Here is a 17191-nt window from a genome sequence, read left to right as displayed (position 1 = left end):
AGCTGGTCTCCTTGTGGGAGGAGGCAGCCACCTTGAATTAGAATTGTCCCAAAAGTCCTTAGCTATTCCCCACTATCACGCTTGTGAAGAATGGTTACTTTTCAGGGTGTTCACTTGTAAAGCTTTCCTCAGCAGCTGCTGGGTTTTGCAGACCAGGAGAGTGAGGTCCCAGGAGCTGCCCTCCCCCTGGGGGCCCTTCACGATTGGATCCCAACCTTGGCTCGCCTGTGCTCTGTGCCGTTTGCACGGAGAAGCCCCCGTGGAAATATGCGCACACGTGATTTTTGTAGCCCTAGGGCCCTGTGGGTGGAGCCCCCGGGGATGGAGGGCGTCTGGGCTCCTGGGCCCCCGCTCATGGGGCTGCCCTGGGCAGGCAGAGTGGGTGGGCACAGGGGCCTGGAGCTGGGTGGCGGCGGGGCTCACCTGTCCCCCGCTCCCTCCAGCGGCACCATGAGTAGCGACACTGAAATGGAAGTGTTCGGCATCGCCGCTCCGTTCCTCCGGAAGTCGGAAAAGGAGAGGATCGAGGCTCAGAACCAGCCCTTCGACGCCAAGACCTACTGCTTTGTGGTCGACTCAAAGGAGGAATACGCCAAGGGGAGAATTAAGAGTAGCCAGGATGGGAAGGTCACGGTGGAAACCGAAGACAACCGGGTAAGTCTCGCGCACGCCCTCTGCCGGCCGCCGGGCCCTCTGTGGGCTCTGCAGGGTCGCCGGGTCTGTGCACCCGCCCCCACTCACCACCGGCCTCCAACAACAACCCAGTCGTGGCCGCTCAAAGCAATTCAAGTTTAGGAAGGAGGCTTTGCCAATGTTCACATTGCTTTAGGGAGATTGTAAGGGTGTGAGGCTGGAAGGCCAACAGCGGGAAGACCTCCTTCGGTAAAACACTCTCCTTTGGTAGCCTGGGTCCCCCTGCATTTTCTAGCAGTAGCTGTCTAGCTGAGGAAGGAGGGAAAGCGAGTAAGGGATCCTAGCGGACCACAGGCTCCGTGTGAAATGGCAGCCTCCCTGTTTCATGAAGGCCATGAGCAGCGTAGCCCATACATTCTGGCCAAGAACGTGGTAGTGAAATCCTGGACTTCACTAGTTTCTGGAATCAAGACCAGAGGAATCTGGAAATGTTCTGAGAAAAGTTTAGAAAATATTAAAAGAAAAATAAAAAGAAGACAGTGTCACTGGGTTGGGTGTGAAGAAAGTGAGCAGGTGGGATCGCCCTTCAAGGCCATCCCCTCGCCCAGACTCCTGGAGGGGCTCTCTGTACCCATCAGATGTCTGGGCTGTCGGGGGTTTGCAAAGCAGCAGGGACAGTGGGAAGCAGACGGTCCAGACCCATCACAAGGGGGGGCTAGTTGCTCAGGGTGGTTTAAATTACTCCTACCTAAAGGCAGGAAAAGGCAGGTTTCCCACCCACCTTGCCCAGAGTTGGGAGCGCCGTAGACAGAAAACAACAAAATCCCTGAGTGATAGAGATAATCACACGCTCTCGGTGTTCCCGTGAGTCTCCCCCTGGCCCTGTCTTCTCCCGCTGTCCATGGGCCCTTTTCCCCAGGGTTTGCCGTTTGGCATTCAGGCTTCTCGTGGGACACAGACAAGAAAATGAAAACAGGGGGGCAAGACCCACAGATGACACTAGGTGGTCACCGTCCGTCTTCTCTCTCAGACCCTGGTGGTCAAACCAGAGGACGTGTATGCGATGAACCCCCCCAAGTTCGACCGGATTGAGGACATGGCCATGCTGACACACTTGAACGAGCCGGCCGTGCTGTACAACCTCAAGGACCGTTACACGTCCTGGATGATCTACGTCAGTGCCCAGGGTCCCTGGGGCGGTCGGTGCAGTGGGGGTGACCCAGGTGTGACGGAGCTGTCCCATGAGAGGGGAGCCCGGAGGAAAAGAAGAAGGAGGGGGAGGAGAAAGGCAGGGAATGAGGGAGGAAGGGGGCATTAGGAAGAAGAGAGGCTGGCAGCCGGGAGTGGGGAGGGAGCAGGAGAGCCAGCCAAGGTCCGGGCCTGGGCACGGTCACTTGCTAGTCGCAGGACGGCTGACTGGTCCCCTTTGCGACTCCGTGCCTCATCTCTAAAGAGAAATCCATCCATCCCTTACAAGTTCAGCATCAAGAAACAGAATAACAGAGGCAAAGGGTTTTACACACGCACGTGCACACACACGTTTTCCACTCCCACAGACCTACTCGGGCCTCTTCTGCGTCACCGTGAACCCCTACAAGTGGCTGCCAGTGTACAACCCCGAGGTGGTGGAAGGCTACCGAGGCAAGAAGCGCCAGGAGGCCCCGCCCCACATCTTCTCCATCTCCGACAACGCCTACCAGTTCATGCTGACCGGTGAGTATCCAGAAAGGACCTGCCCTGGAGGGGCCATGCTGGGGCTGCTGGCTGGCCTGGGCCTTCCGCAAGAAGGGAGGAGATGAGGAGGTAGTTCAAGAGGCTGCAAGAGGCCAGATCTTTTAGGGCTTTGCAGGCCCTGCTAGGAAGTTTGGATTGAACGTAAGCATTGGTTAAACCCTATGAAACTGACATGGGGGGGCAGGGGGCGGGGGCCAGGATGAAGATGAAGACCCACGGTTCCACACGGTTCCACCCAGTGGGATGAAAGGCCACTGACTGGTTTGAGGTAGAGGCTTCCGTTCTGAGTGTCACCATCAAGAAGGAGGCTCTGCGGGCTGCCCCCAGACCCCCACAAAATGCTACAAGGAGGAGGCCTGGCGTAGCAAACCGTGACTGCTTGACAAGGGGCGGAGGCCTGGGGAAGCTCCTCATATCGCTGTCAACTGTTTCATTTTGTTTTTGGCAGATCGTGAGAACCAGTCCATTCTGATCACGTAAGTGTCCAAGACCCAGGGCAGCTCCGGAGCCGTGGCTCTTTGTCTCCAGGGCAGAAGGCAAAGGCACTGTTTGCTCTATGCTGTTCATTAGACAGACTTGGAGCAGGGGCGCCCGGTGGCTTACTCAGGGAAGCGTCCAACTCTTGGTTTTGGCTCAGGTCATGATCTCAGAGTCGTGGGGTAGAGCCCCACGTCAGGGTCCGCACTCTGTGGGGCATCTTCCTAAGATTCTCTCTCCCTCTCCCTCTGCTCCTTCTCCCCTTGCACACTTTCTCTTTAAACAAGAAAAGAGGAAAGTACTTAAGAGCAGAGTCTGCGATGATAGGACGGAGGTGGAGACGTATACCCAGAAGGGAATATGTAAGGTCTCAAAAATTGGAATCACCCACTGCCGGGGGAGCTCGGCTCTGATGACCCTTCCCTTGGGCCTCTGCCTCTCCGAGTAGTTTCTCACGTTTGTCTGGCAGGTGTGGGTCTCCTGTCCTTGGGCTATGTCCAGGCCCCTGTGGGACACCTTGGGGAGGCTGTTTCTACTAACAGGACATGTTTCTCTCTCCCTCTCTCTTATATTCTCTCAAATAGCGGAGAATCCGGGGCAGGGAAGACTGTGAACACCAAAAGGGTCATCCAGTACTTTGCAACAATTGCAGCGACTGGGGACCTCGCCAAGAAGAAGGACTCCAAGATGAAGGTACAGGGAAGGGAAAGGCTTGCCAAGTTTCCACCTCTGACCTTTGTGTTAACTTCACAGCGAGGGGCGAGGGCAGGCCGGGGTCTGAAGTCCCAGGAGAGCCAGTTACGCAGACAACCAAGGGTGTGTGCTTGATCGTCCAGATCCTACGGTTCCCTAAGAAGCAAGGCTCTGAGGCTTTGAGGCTTAACTAAGGAAGGTCATTTGGGGAGCGGCTCAGAGCTTGTTCTTTTCCGCAGAATCACACTCACCGACTTAAGAGAATTGTAGCAATACCTGCTTTTCAAAACAGATAGGTTGTAACCCGTAGGAAATGAATGCAGACGGCCAGACTCACTAGAGAGAAGCAAGGCACTGAAGCATTAAGGGGATTTTACATCGAGACACTCAAGTGCACGAGAATGTTACAACATAGCCGAAGCGTTTCCGCGGATCCATGTGCAGGATTTGGTTGAAACTTGTCCTGGAAAGCCAGGGCGACAGGGACCGGCTCTGCCGCGGGCTGCCAGGCAGTAAGGGCGGGCAGGTGGGCAGAGCTGGGGGGCATTTCCCAGTGTCATTTGTGGCTGCTTCCTCCCCTGATGGCTTGCCCTAGGGGACACTGGAAGACCAGATCATCAGTGCCAACCCGTTGCTGGAGGCCTTCGGGAATGCCAAGACCGTGAGGAACGACAACTCCTCCCGCTTTGTGAGTCTGAGTTCAGTTCGGCTGGGGTTTCTAGGGGCCTTCAGGACAGGCCAGTTTCCTGTCCTCACGGAGGCTACAGGCTCGGGGTGGGGGGAGGCGTGCAGGGGGGCGGGGGGGTAGCCAATGACAGAATGCAACACAGCAGCGAGACAATTTCATAAAAAGCTCCAATCAACAGGGAGTAACTGGGGGCAGGGTCTCCTTTAGACAGGGTTGGCAGAAAAGGCATCTGGGGGGCCGGCCTGCGAACCCCAGGGCCTACAGGATGAGGAGGGATAAAGGGAAAAGAAAGCACACACTCTCGGAAGTGGGGAAGGGCTGGGTGTAGTCAAGGGACCCACGGAGAGTTCGCGCGGCGGCAGCAAGGTGGGCAGGAGGTGGGTCCCATGAGGTAGGGGAAGAGGTAGACAGAGATCTGGTCACGGAGGAGCGTGGAGGCCATGAGAAGGGAGGGGGGATTTTATTCAGGAAGCGCCTCAGTGATTCTGTAAGCCGGGAAGTGATATGGTTTGATTTACATCTTGAAAAAAGTCACTCTGTTACTTTACGGTGGGATGGGGACCGGGGGGCACTGGAGGAATTGTGGAGCAAAGGGCATGGAAGAAAGGCGACCCATCAAAGTGGGCAGAGAAGGGAGAGGAAGGAAGACATGATTTTAAGTAGGGGAAGAAAGCTCCTGTTCATGCCGCCCAGGAGACTAGCAGGGACACTTGGAGCCACGTAGACACCTGCTGTCCCCTTCCCCGCACAGGGCAAGTTCATCCGAATCCACTTTGGGACCACTGGGAAGCTGGCCTCTGCAGATATTGAAACTTGTAAGTGGACTACAGGGCAGAGGGCGTGCCAGGGTGGGTGGGGCGGTCTGGCAAACAGTGCCGCGTTTGTGCCTGTAGATCTGCTGGAAAAATCGAGAGTGACCTTCCAGCTGAAGGCTGAGAGGAGCTACCACATCTTCTACCAGATCCTTTCCAACAAGAAGCCGGAGCTCATAGGTGAGGCACGTGGGCCCTGACGTCACTGCACCAGGGAGAGTTGCACCTGCCTACACATAGGTGACTCGGCCGCCAACGGAGGATGTTTGTGTTAGAAGTGGGATGGGGCCATTTTTGACAGCCATGTGCCATTTTGAAAGGAACTGAATCCCCTGGGCAGGAGGGAGATTAAACCACCCTGATTGTGCAAGGGCTCCTGAAAACCAGCTGGAGCTGAGCATTTAGTTGTCCTTTGGCGCCCCCTAGTGTCCCGGCACAGGAAGCGGCCTCTCCCCAGACCAACAGTCCCTCGTCCTGCGCCCAACACAGGCCTCTGTGAGCCCGGTGGGCTTTGCTTTTCGCAGTTCTTGGTCAGCCCTCTGGTCCCAACGCCTGGAAACGGGCTGCAGCGCTTCAGCAGGTTTGGAAAAGGCTGCGAGGTTACCGAAGCACCTGTGCTTCCCCCCCTTGTGGGCTCCTCTCCTGACCCACGCTCCGCCAGCTTCAAGTAGTCAATCTCCCCAGCCTACGCTGAGATGCACCATTTACGCGCAAAGCAAGACAATCTAGATGTTCTCTCGGGGGCTCTTAATCCTCAACGCAGCGACAGGCTGCAGGAAAGCAATTTCAGACCCTAAATTCAATTTGGGCTCCCCCGGTGAAAGTCTCAGCCCAGACTCTAGGAGCTCAGATACACTGGGTGGATGTTTCCTTTGCATCTGTGTGACGTCTTTATTTGAAATTTCTTGTTTCAGAGCTGCTGCTGATTACAACCAACCCTTACGACTACCCGTTCATCAGCCAGGGTGAAATCCTGGTGGCCAGCATTGATGATGCGGAGGAGCTGTTAGCTACGGACGTAAGTAGAACCAAGAGGAAGCTGCGGGGTGCTCCTCCTCCATCACCAGGGTCAGCCCACTAATGTGCTGTCCTTTGACGGGCAGAGCGCCATTGACATCCTGGGCTTCACCCCAGAGGAGAAGTCTGGGCTCTACAAGCTCACGGGCGCCGTGATGCATTATGGGAACATGAAGTTCAAGCAGAAGCAGCGGGAGGAGCAGGCCGAGCCAGATGGCACAGAAGGTACAAGATAACCACAACAGGCCATTCACCAGAGCTGGCTGGCTGGTCAGTGGAGATCACTGGGTGCCTCTTTTGAAAGCAATGAATCTTCCTTCCACATGGAGAGGTGAACCTCTCCAGGACTCTGACACCTAGTGTTACCACCCCCATTTACGGAATCACTGGAATGGGCCTGTTTCAGGGCCAGTGAGAGGGGACCAGGGCTCTCTGGAACCCAGTCCTGCCTTCCCATGAATCCTACCATATTCTCAGACTGACTTAGCTTCCACTGGGCACATACAAGCAGTTTAAAGAGAAGAGATGTAAAAACAGCCAAGACAAGCTTCGAGAAGCTTTGAATATCATGCAGACGTTTCAAACTGGGTCTTCTACTTTGCCAGGTATCAGGGGTGCCCCTTTGTGAGCGTCTTTCTTTTCTTGGCAGTGGCGGACAAAACAGCCTATCTGATGGGCCTGAACTCGTCGGACCTCCTGAAAGCTTTGTGCTTCCCCAGGGTGAAAGTCGGGAATGAGTACGTTACCAAAGGTCAAACCGTAGATCAGGTGAGCGGCTGCTTTGGGGCTGGGAGAGACACAGGCTTCCGATGGCCGCTGCCTTCTGACCCCAGTGATCTTTCCCCCAACAGGTTCACCACGCCGTGAATGCCCTTTCCAAGTCCGTTTACGAAAAGCTGTTCTTGTGGATGGTCACTCGCATCAACCAACAGCTGGATACAAAGCTGCCAAGACAACACTTCATCGGTGTTCTGGACATCGCCGGCTTCGAGATCTTTGAGGTCTGGGTTCCTTTGCTTCGTGTTTTCATGCGGGGAGGGATGGGTCCGCATGACCCCGTAGGGAGATGTCAAGGTGAGCAACATGTCAGAGCATCACATCGTGTAGGAAACTGTAGGGCAGACCAGGTAGAGAAACACCTTGTGGGGAGGGGGATTGTATGATTTCAAGAGAGCCAAAGACTGGGGACAAGTGGAATTTTATAAAGGACACCGCTAAGTGGATAAAAGAAAGAACTCAAATGCAATCATTGACATAGGAAGAGCCAGGAACATAGGGAGTTTGATAAGCCAACCACGTGACCTTTACATAAATAACCTGCTGGTTCTGGGTTAGAAGCATATAGCCGTTCTTGAGAGCATATATTTTGCCAGACACATTGAAAGATGAGTTTGTAGCTCCTAGAGGAAAGCCGAAGGTACATATGGTACAGGGAAGAGTAACTATAAAATAAGGGAGACCGTGGTTGGTGCACAGGAGAGATCCCAAACAAAGGGACTCAGGAGACAAAGAAACACCTTCTAGCTGGAAATTCAGAGAAGCTTCCAAGGAAGAGATGTGATCGGGGCTAGACCTTGAAGAACGTGCCCGTAGCTGAAGGAGTAAATGAGCTGGCAGAGCCTGAGGCAAAGAGGAGGAAGGTTGGTGGGTCTTGGATTCTGCAGGAAGTCTGACTTTGCACGTGAACCCTCTGTGTTGCTATTAGTACAACAGCCTGGAGCAGCTGTGCATCAACTTCACCAACGAGAAGCTGCAACAGTTCTTCAACCACCACATGTTCGTGCTGGAGCAGGAGGAGTACAAGAAGGAGGGCATCGAGTGGACCTTCATCGACTTCGGGATGGACCTGGCTGCCTGCATCGAGCTCATCGAGAAGGTCTCCTGAACTGTCCACTCAGTAACGTCTTCTTGTAAACTCCTTGGCTCATCTTACGGCTCATACTTACCCTATATGCATTTTGTTTTTGCTTTAATGCAGCCCATGGGCATCTTCTCCATCCTGGAAGAGGAGTGCATGTTCCCCAAGGCCACAGACACCTCCTTCAAGAACAAGCTGTATGACCAGCACCTGGGCAAGTCCAACAACTTCCAGAAGCCCAAGGTTGTCAAGGGCAGGGCCGAAGCGCACTTCTCGCTGATCCACTATGCGGGCACCGTGGACTACAGTGTCTCGGGCTGGCTGGAGAAGAACAAGGACCCACTGAATGAGACCGTGGTGGGGCTGTACCAGAAGTCCTCCAACAGGCTCCTGGCACACCTCTACGCGACCTTCGCAACAGCAGACGGTAACAGACTCCACAGACTGCCTCCTATCTGTGCTTTCTTGTGTCACTCAGTTCACAGGTCCAAAAAACCCCTGGGGATCTGGTAACAGCATGAGCCATCTTTGTCTTTCAGCTGACAGCGGAAAGAAGAAAGTCGCCAAGAAGAAGGGTTCTTCTTTCCAGACTGTCTCTGCCCTTTTCAGGGTAAGAAAAATACAGGTTTATTTGCTTGTAATTGGTTTAAGTGAGCTCAACATGAACAATGTAGAGATTCGGACCTTGGCTTATTCAAGAATAGGAATGTGGTCTTAATCTGTTGTTATTCGGTGAAGCTTAATGGCAGTATGATAAAATATACATATACGAATATATAATATTATATCTAGTAACTATATAAGTATACATAATATGTAAATGAGGTTTAACAAATGTTGGTCCAGAATTCAGTTATTTTGTACAGCAGGTAGCAGGGTTGGCCAGCCTGGGGGGATGAGCCCTTGGCACAAAGTTTTCCCCTTTCCTGAGGGGCACAGGCAAGATCATCTCAAGCTCCCAGGGGAGCCAGACACATTTCTGGGACTCGTTTCAGAGAGCATTTTGTGTGTGATTAGTCTCTGGCTCACCATGAGGCAAAAGACCACTAGATCAACTATACACCTGTACCTCTAGTATCAACTATACACCTGTACCTCTAGTCTACTAAAAGAAAGAGTTAAATAATTTCATTCTTCAGAATTCATGGTGTGTTGAAAATACAGATCTTATTTTTCATCACGGTACATCTCCGTCTTTTAAAAGCCTACCGTAGACTGTCAAATTTCATCTTTTAGGAAAACCTGAATAAGCTGATGTCAAATTTAAGAACAACTCACCCTCACTTTGTGCGCTGTATAATTCCCAATGAGACCAAAACCCCAGGTAAGATGCCTGCTGACACTTGGGGTAGACAGTGCTCAGTTTCCACCAAATCCCATGTGAAGCTGATGTCTCTCGCTTCTCTTCTCAGGGGCCATGGAACATAGCCTTGTCCTGCACCAGCTACGGTGCAATGGTGTCCTGGAGGGCATCCGCATCTGCAGGAAGGGGTTCCCAAACAGGATTCTCTACGGGGATTTTAAACAAAGGTGTGTAATCAAAACGTTCTGCGTGTGTGTAGATGCCGGAATTTGAGAGGGAGAAATCCCAACACGAAAAGGCCCACTTCAACAGAGCAGTTGTAAACTTTCATGTCAAATGATTGACCTACCTCCCAACCAAGGTATACATCTTCTTTCTTCCATGTTTTCTCAAGAGCGTGTCTGGCATATGACACGGTAGGAAAAGACCTGCTTGAATTGTCAGGAGGCTTAGATTCCAGGCCACTACCTAGCAGTGTGACTATGGGCAAGTGTATTTCCCTCTCTGGACCTTGGCTTTCTTGCCCGTTAGATGGAAGAGAGGCCTGAATTAGCTGGTCTCCAAGGTTCACATCTTTGCTAATGGTCTGTGACTGTTTCTGTGTCCGCAATGGCAGATACCGAGTGCTGAATGCCAGTGCCATCCCTGAGGGACAGTTCATTGACAGCAAGAAAGCCTGCGAGAAGCTGTTGGCCTCCATTGACATAGATCACACTCAGTACAAATTTGGACACACCAAGGTAATGCCTCTCAGTTCTGACAGATGCTTGCCTGTGGTCCCTTCTGGACTTCTTTATCATGGACTCATAACATCCTTCTCCCCTGGAAGGTATTCTTCAAGGCTGGCTTGCTGGGAACCCTGGAGGAAATGCGAGACGACCGCCTGGCCAAACTGATCACCCGGACACAAGCGGTGTGCAGAGGGTTCCTCATGCGTGTGGAATTCCAGAAGATGGTGCAGAGAAGGTCAAGCAGGGTCTCTGTTCAAACATGAACTCTTTGGGGGTTGGAACGGGGGGGATCCTCCTGGAAATAACACATATTTTGTTTTCAGGGAGTCCATCTTCTGCATCCAGTACAACATCCGGGCCTTCATGAACGTCAAGCACTGGCCCTGGATGAAACTCTTCTTCAAGATCAAGCCACTCCTCAAGAGCGCGGAGACCGAGAAGGAGATGGCCACCATGAAGGAAGAGTTTCAGAAAACCAAAGATGAGCTCGCCAAGTCAGAGGCCAAAAGGAAGGAACTGGAGGAAAAACTGGTGACTCTAGTACAAGAGAAAAATGACCTGCAGCTCCAAGTGCAAGCCGTGCGTGTTTAGGATGGTTTACATTTGCTTATGGATTTTACTATTTAGAAAAACTGGATTTGGGGTGGGGATTTTTGCTTTGCAGTTGGGATGCTTCCTAAAGGATTTCATTTATACCAAGGTACTGGAATGTCACAAACCTTATCTCATTAAAGGAAATCGTGATCCCACCCCCTTTTTTTTTTAAAGGAAAGTGAGAACTTGTTGGATGCAGAGGAGAGGTGTGACCAGCTGATCAAAGCCAAATTCCAGCTGGAGGCCAAGATCAAGGAGGTGACTGAGAGAGCAGAGGATGAAGAGGAGATCAATGCAGAGTTGACAGCCAAGAAGAGGAAACTAGAGGACGAGTGTTCAGAGCTCAAGAAAGACATTGATGACCTGGAGCTGACCCTGGCCAAGGTTGAAAAGGAGAAGCATGCTACGGAGAACAAGGTACTCCTCTCTGTGGGTCTCTCTGATTTCATGTAGTCACTGCGAACCAGACTATTTCTTCTCCTAATTTGCTTGTGGCCTTTTCTTAGGTTAAAAACCTTACTGAGGAGCTCGCGGGGTTGGATGAAACCATCGCAAAGCTGACCAGGGAGAAGAAGGCCCTCCAAGAGGCCCACCAGCAAGCCCTGGATGACCTCCAAGCTGAAGAAGACAAAGTCAATTCTCTGAGCAAGATCAAGAGCAAACTGGAACAGCAAGTTGATGATGTAAGTAAATAATACTGATGGGAGTCCTAGAACTTCAGGGTGGGAAGAGTCCCCCAGGGATCCTCCAGTGCAAAGCATTTGTTCTTGAAAAGGCTATGGTGCCCTTTTCAGCTTGAAAGCTCCCTAGAGCAAGAAAAGAAGCTCCGAGTTGATCTGGAAAGGAACAAAAGGAAGCTTGAGGGAGATTTGAAGCTCGCCCAAGAGTCCATATTAGATCTGGAGAATGACAAGCAGCAGCTGGATGAAAGGCTCAAGAAGTATGTCCTAAAGTCCTTGATCTCAGTCTTCTGAGTCTCTGGCTACTCCGTCTTCACACATTCTGCATTTCCCTTCCCAGGAAGGATTTTGAATACAGTCAGCTGCAAAGCAAAATGGAAGATGAGCAGACGCTGGGCCTCCAGTTTCAGAAGAAGATCAAAGAGCTACAGGTAGGAGGCATCCCAGATTTTCCAGTCATGTGAGGGTCAAGCATGTGGGCTGGATCCCATCTGCTGTAAGCCATTTAGAGCCAGTGGGCAGCCCCACGGGCCTGCCCGCCTCATCGGGTTCCTTTCTGCTAGGCTGACATAGCAGTGATGAACAATTTTTCCGTAACTTAAGATAAAATACATAATGAAGGTATTGGTTGGGGGTCAACATTTACTTGAATGGACAATGTCCTAGGTTGGTCCCAGCAGGAATAATGACCACGTTGGGGCACGAAAAACTCCTAGTAAAGGAAATTAACAACAGTCCTATTCCCCTGGGAGAAGCCCAACCATTGGTTTATTTAAAGAGAATGGAAATGAGCCTGTACTTGATGTTCAGAGTGAATCACCCTGGGGACCTACTGCCCTTGGGTGAATGGCCGCCCTCCACAGGCTCGGATTGAGGAACTGGAAGAGGAGATTGAGGCGGAGCGGGCGACCCGCGCAAAGACGGAGAAACAGCGCAGCGACTACGCCCGGGAACTGGAGGAGCTGAGCGAGAGGCTGGAAGAGGCGGGAGGGGTCACTTCCACGCAGATAGAGCTGAACAAGAAGCGCGAGGCCGAGTTCCAGAAAATGCGCCGGGACCTAGAGGAGGCCACGCTGCAGCACGAAGCTATGCTGGCCACCTTGAGGAAGAAGCACGCGGACAGCATGGCCGAGCTCGGGGAGCAGATAGACAACCTGCAGAGGGTCAAGCAGAAGCTGGAGAAGGAGAAGAGCGAGTTCAAGCTGGAGATCGATGACCTCGCCAGCAACGTGGAGAGCGTGTCGAAATCCAAGGTGCTCTGGCAGGATGGGGCCCAGTGCTTTTGAGGAGAGACACCTCTGGGTCCAGTCTGAATAGGGCCTTCATGTTCTCCCCGTTCTCAATCCTTTAGGCTAATCTGGAGAAAATATGCCGAACTCTGGAGGATCAGTTGAGCGAAGCCAGGGGCAAGAATGAGGAAATTCAGAGGAGCATGAGCGAGCTGGCCACACAGAAGTCCCGTCTGCAGACGGAGGCTGGTGAGCGATGAGATGGGAGGGGTGGTCGCCTCCGGGGCAGGGAGGCCACTGGTCAACACCAAAGGGCAGCTCCGTGTAGGGGAGACTCCCTAGGAAAGCATCTTTCCGGAGAGAAGAAGTCAGAATGACTCAAAAAAGAGTCATTCAAGATATCGTGATGGAGGGAACATTGAAAGTTCAGTAAAAACAGGAGCAAGAAAAGCGAATTGGAACAAGAGGGGAGTCAGAATATCACTTGCTTCAAGCTCTTTCAACATGCATAATACCTTGCATCAGAAAGAATCTAAATGGCAGAAACAATACTAGAAACGAATTCCCAAGGCTCTTCTATTTCTTGATGCACACGAATTCCGATTCGTGGTCTGCAACCAAGTGTTTTAGACAATAGGTAAGGAAACACAGACAGTGTGTGTCGGTTCCTGGTGTGTAGGAGAAACATAGGGGAACATTATCCAGGGCTTTCACCTAGAAAACGTGGCCCCTCCCAGCCCTGGTCCTCCTGCCCATCATCCCAGTGAATTAATCAATCCTTTGCTGGCAGTCACAACCAAGATAGCGAAGAAAGATGGTTTACTTGCCTCTTCTATAGTCATCTTAGGGCTTCACCTCTGGAGGCACTAGGTCTCTCCCTCCACCTTTTTCCTCTTACTTCTGTGTCAGCCTATAAACCTGAACCCACCACATTTACCCAAAAGTCCAACTTCAAATTAAAAGCTATAAAATCTTAAGGAAGGCACTATTTCTCTAATGACAAATCGACAAACATCTGGACACACCAGCCACTAGGAGGTCTGATGGGCATTTTTAGGAGGTAATGTTTAAATTTACAATCGTTCTCAGTGGGTTTTACTGACAAAAGTCACTCCAGGCTTCTAGTAGTTTAGAACAATACCTTATGGGCTGTGTCTTTGGTTTCTCCCTTCTCCCTTGTCATTTACTCTCTCCCCGGATCTTAGCACGGTGCCTTACACACACTAGGAACTCGATGAATGGATGAGTGCATGAATAAAATGAAAATATTTCCTTCTGGACCTAGGCGAGCTGAGTCGTCAGCTGGAGGAAAAGGAAAGCATAGTGTCCCAGCTTTCCAGGAGCAAGCAAGCATTTACCCAGCAAATAGAAGAGCTCAAGAGGCAGTTGGAGGAAGAAAGCAAGGTAAGGCATTTGACGGACCGCTTTCTTGGTCTAGCCTTCAATTACTCCAAGAAAACAGGGCAACGTTATTCAGCCGCTGGAGAATCTCCTCTTTCTTGACTCCCGCAGGCCAAGAACGCCCTGGCCCACGCCCTGCAGTCCTCCCGCCACGACTGCGACCTGCTGCGGGAACAGTATGAGGAGGAGCAGGAGGGCAAGGCCGAGCTGCAGAGGGCTCTGTCCAAGGCCAACAGCGAGGTGGCCCAGTGGAGGACCAAATACGAGACAGACGCCATCCAGCGCACAGAGGAGCTGGAGGAGGCCAAGTACGCAAGTCCACTTGCCTGTAGAAGAACAAGAGAGCTCAGACGATAAGATGATAGAGGGCGTGGTTGTTAGAGCTCCTTGGGAATGGCTTTGTTCCATTACAAGGTGCTTCCCCACCTCATCTGTGTCTTAATGCAGCGCTGTGCATGCTCGAGAGGGACCTGGAGTTAACACTTCATTAAGACAAACAGCTTTGATCTTGGTTAGAGAGAAGGCCAGTTATTGATCATTGGTTTCGAGCATACAGGAGGTTCCCCTGGGCTTAGGAAAGCAAATGACTGCTTGAGTCGTACAGAGGAGTGATTCCAAATTGATGAATAGTGATGTTCAAGAGAATTGAGATTTGAATAGTGCCTGCTTCTCTTTCATATTCTTTAAGGAAAAAACTTGCTCAGCGCCTTCAAGATTCGGAGGAACAGGTCGAGGCTGTGAATGCTAAGTGTGCCTCCTTGGAGAAGACCAAGCAGAGGCTGCAAGGGGAGGTCGAGGACCTGATGGTTGATGTTGAGAGAGCGAACTCTCTGGCCGCCGCTCTGGACAAGAAGCAGAGGAACTTTGACAAGGTATGGGCTCAGCTCCACGCAGGCTGAATGGGGCTCCCGGGTAGTCATGGAAGGAGGACGCTGGGTCCCAGTCCTGCCCCTCCCCCCACCAACCCTGTGGCCTTGGGCAAGTCCTAAGCTTCACTGGGCTGTTGTTTGCTTGTGTGTGAAATGAGATGGGCGTGCGAAGAGGGTGGAGGTCCCTTTCAAGCTGTCAGCAGCTTGAACACATTGCTGGCATGTGTTCAGTTTCCCCCTCTGCTGGCCTGTCTGGGGGGCTGACATGTGGGGGTCTAGCTTGGGTCCCATTAGGAGGTTCTCTGAAAGCCTCCCTTTTAGTATGACATTAAGATGACTTGAACCAAAGTTTTAAGGAAATATTTAGAAGTGCAGGGCCATTCTCATATTAAGAAAAGGGCAGTTGGACCCAGAGATACCTTCTCAGAGGATCGAGGTGCTTCTGAGAGATGACGACTGTTGCTGATAGGTTATGGATCTCAAGTAAACTTATGGAAGGAAATCTGGGCTCCTCAAATCAAGACCAAGGCACCAGGCAAGAGACACCGCCAAGGGGAGCCCCGGTTCTAGAAGTATTTTCCTTAACGCTTATGCCTAGTTGGGAGCTTGGAGCAGAGCCAATCAAGGGCACACCTGCCATGTCTGTGTTCCAGGTGCTGGCCGAATGGAAAACCAAGTGTGAGGAGAGCCAGGCAGAGCTAGAGGCATCTCTGAAGGAGTCCCGCTCCTTGAGCACCGAGCTCTTCAAGCTGAAAAATGCCTACGAGGAAGCCTTAGATCAACTCGAAACTGTGAAACGGGAAAATAAGAACTTGGAGCGTAAGCGGTTTGACAAAGCCTGATGTTTCCCCTTGGCAGTGGGGGGGGGGCCTGGCTTTGGGACGCTGATCCCCGCGCGCCTCTGTCTCGACCCAGTCTCATCTCTAGGAAGCAGGCATCTTAGAAGGACGGGGAACTAGTCACCAAGCATTCAGGAGGTGTTTGCCGTGCCTGGAAACCTGGGCAGAGGCATTCGAATGCAATCCAGACTTCTGTGTTTGCAGAGGAAATTGCGGATCTCACGGAACAAATCGCTGAGAATGGTAAAACCATCCATGAATTGGAGAAATCAAGAAAGCAGATTGAGCTGGAAAAGGCAGATATCCAGCTGGCTCTTGAGGAAGCAGAGGTGAGCAGAATGTGAACAGAAAGCGCCGGGAGGGGTTTGGATACAGCCCCCCCCCCCCAGGTGGAGCTGTAGTCACCCAGGGGGAGGGGAGGGGGGGGCAGGGAGGGGTGCTAGCTGGCCTCCCTCTGTGGCTCCTTTCCTGCCTCCCCGTTTCTGTCAAGCTACAATCCAGAGGCCAGCTCCTTTCCTATCAAACGGCAAGAAATGACACCTGTGGATTATCTTGGACTTACTGGAGAAAAATCATTACATTAAAATCGGTCTAAAAATGAGATTTTACAAAACTTTAGATGAGTTTAAAGTCTCTGTAAGGTGCTTTATGCTCCTGAGAAGTAGAAAGGTTTAAATGTGATTAGTGTTCGATAGTATAAGAAAAAACAAACCGGCACGCAAGAGATGTTATTTCTGCCCTGAAGGTAGGTTAGGGATTTTTTTTTTTTTTTTAAGATCGTCTTGAATATTGTAGAGTCACGGTCATGAATCTCTCACTGAAGCTTTCTCACGGGATGAGGGGTGCGGGGGTGGGGGGGGCGTGTAGCAGACCCTGTCCCTTCATCGCACCATTTCTGCTCTGTATTTGTGCTCCGCAGGCCGCCCTTGAGCACGAAGAGGCCAAGATCCTCCGAATCCAGCTTGAACTGACCCAGGTGAAGTCAGAAATCGACAGAAAGATCGCAGAGAAGGACGAAGAGATCGAGCAGCTGAAGAGGAACTACCAGCGGACGGTAGAGACCATGCAGAGCGCCCTGGACGCTGAGGTGCGGAGCCGGAACGAGGCCATCAGGATCAAGAAGAAGATGGAGGGCGACCTGAATGAGATCGAGATCCAGCTGAGCCACGCCAACCGCCAGGCTGCGGAGACCCTCAGGCACCTCCGGAGCGTGCAGGGGCAGCTGAAGGTCAGCGATGCCCCTTGGCGGGAACCCCCGACCCCCCCCCCCCAACCCCCGCAGACGCTCACAGACGGGGACTCGCGGCCCTCCCGCTGCCACGCCAACGCGACCTGTCCTTGGTTGTCTGGCTAGGACACCCAGCTGCACCTGGATGACGCCCTGCGGGGCCAGGAGGACCTGAAGGAGCAGCTGGCCATGGTGGAGCGCAGAGCCAACCTGCTGCAGGCCGAGGTCGAGGAGCTGCGGGCGTCGCTGGAGCAGACGGAGAGGGCTCGCAAGCTGGCGGAGCAGGAGCTCCTGGACGCCAACGAGAGGGTGCAGCTGCTGCACACTCAGGTGAGGGGTGGGCCGGCCGCGGGGAGGGCGCCCCCGGCCCCGCGAGCGCACGGTGACCGTGCTGCCCCCGCCCTA

General features: G+C 52.4%; 1 protein-coding gene across 3 annotated transcripts in view; it reads left to right on the top strand.

Annotated features, from left to right (window-relative positions):
* Window positions 1-446: 446 nt before the first annotated feature.
* The window catches only part of LOC116856429 (myosin-2), a 140547-nt gene continuing 123802 nt past the window's right edge, over window positions 447-17191 (top strand). For 2 of the 3 annotated variants that reach the window (XM_032839806.1, XM_032839803.1), the window contains exons 1-3: window positions 447-654; window positions 1664-1807; window positions 2190-2346. In XM_032839806.1, coding sequence (XP_032695697.1) covers window positions 451-654; window positions 1664-1807; window positions 2190-2346 — 505 coding nt within the window. In that variant the 5' untranslated portion in view covers window positions 447-450. Of the gene's footprint in view, window positions 655-1663; window positions 1808-2189; window positions 2347-2815; window positions 2844-3428; window positions 3538-4132; window positions 4226-4976; window positions 5041-5118; window positions 5218-5951; window positions 6056-6140; window positions 6280-6703; window positions 6823-6905; window positions 7056-7759; window positions 7931-8032; window positions 8340-8451; window positions 8523-9148; window positions 9237-9324; window positions 9443-9831; window positions 9956-10044; window positions 10182-10269; window positions 10526-10714; window positions 10958-11046; window positions 11224-11334; window positions 11481-11560; window positions 11652-12083; window positions 12474-12571; window positions 12699-13734; window positions 13854-13961; window positions 14159-14538; window positions 14723-15372; window positions 15539-15762; window positions 15888-16477; window positions 16787-16912; window positions 17117-17191 lie in introns of all 3 variants that reach the window. The other variant, XM_032839807.1, reaches the window with a different exon arrangement.

This window comes from Lontra canadensis, unplaced genomic scaffold, assembly GCF_010015895.1.
Source record: "Lontra canadensis isolate GAN:19392208 unplaced genomic scaffold, GSC_riverotter_1.0 scaffold110, whole genome shotgun sequence".
NCBI lineage: Eukaryota > Metazoa > Chordata > Mammalia > Carnivora > Mustelidae > Lontra > Lontra canadensis.
Note: the sequence above shows the minus strand (reverse complement) of the source record. Positions and strands in the feature narration are given on the sequence as shown.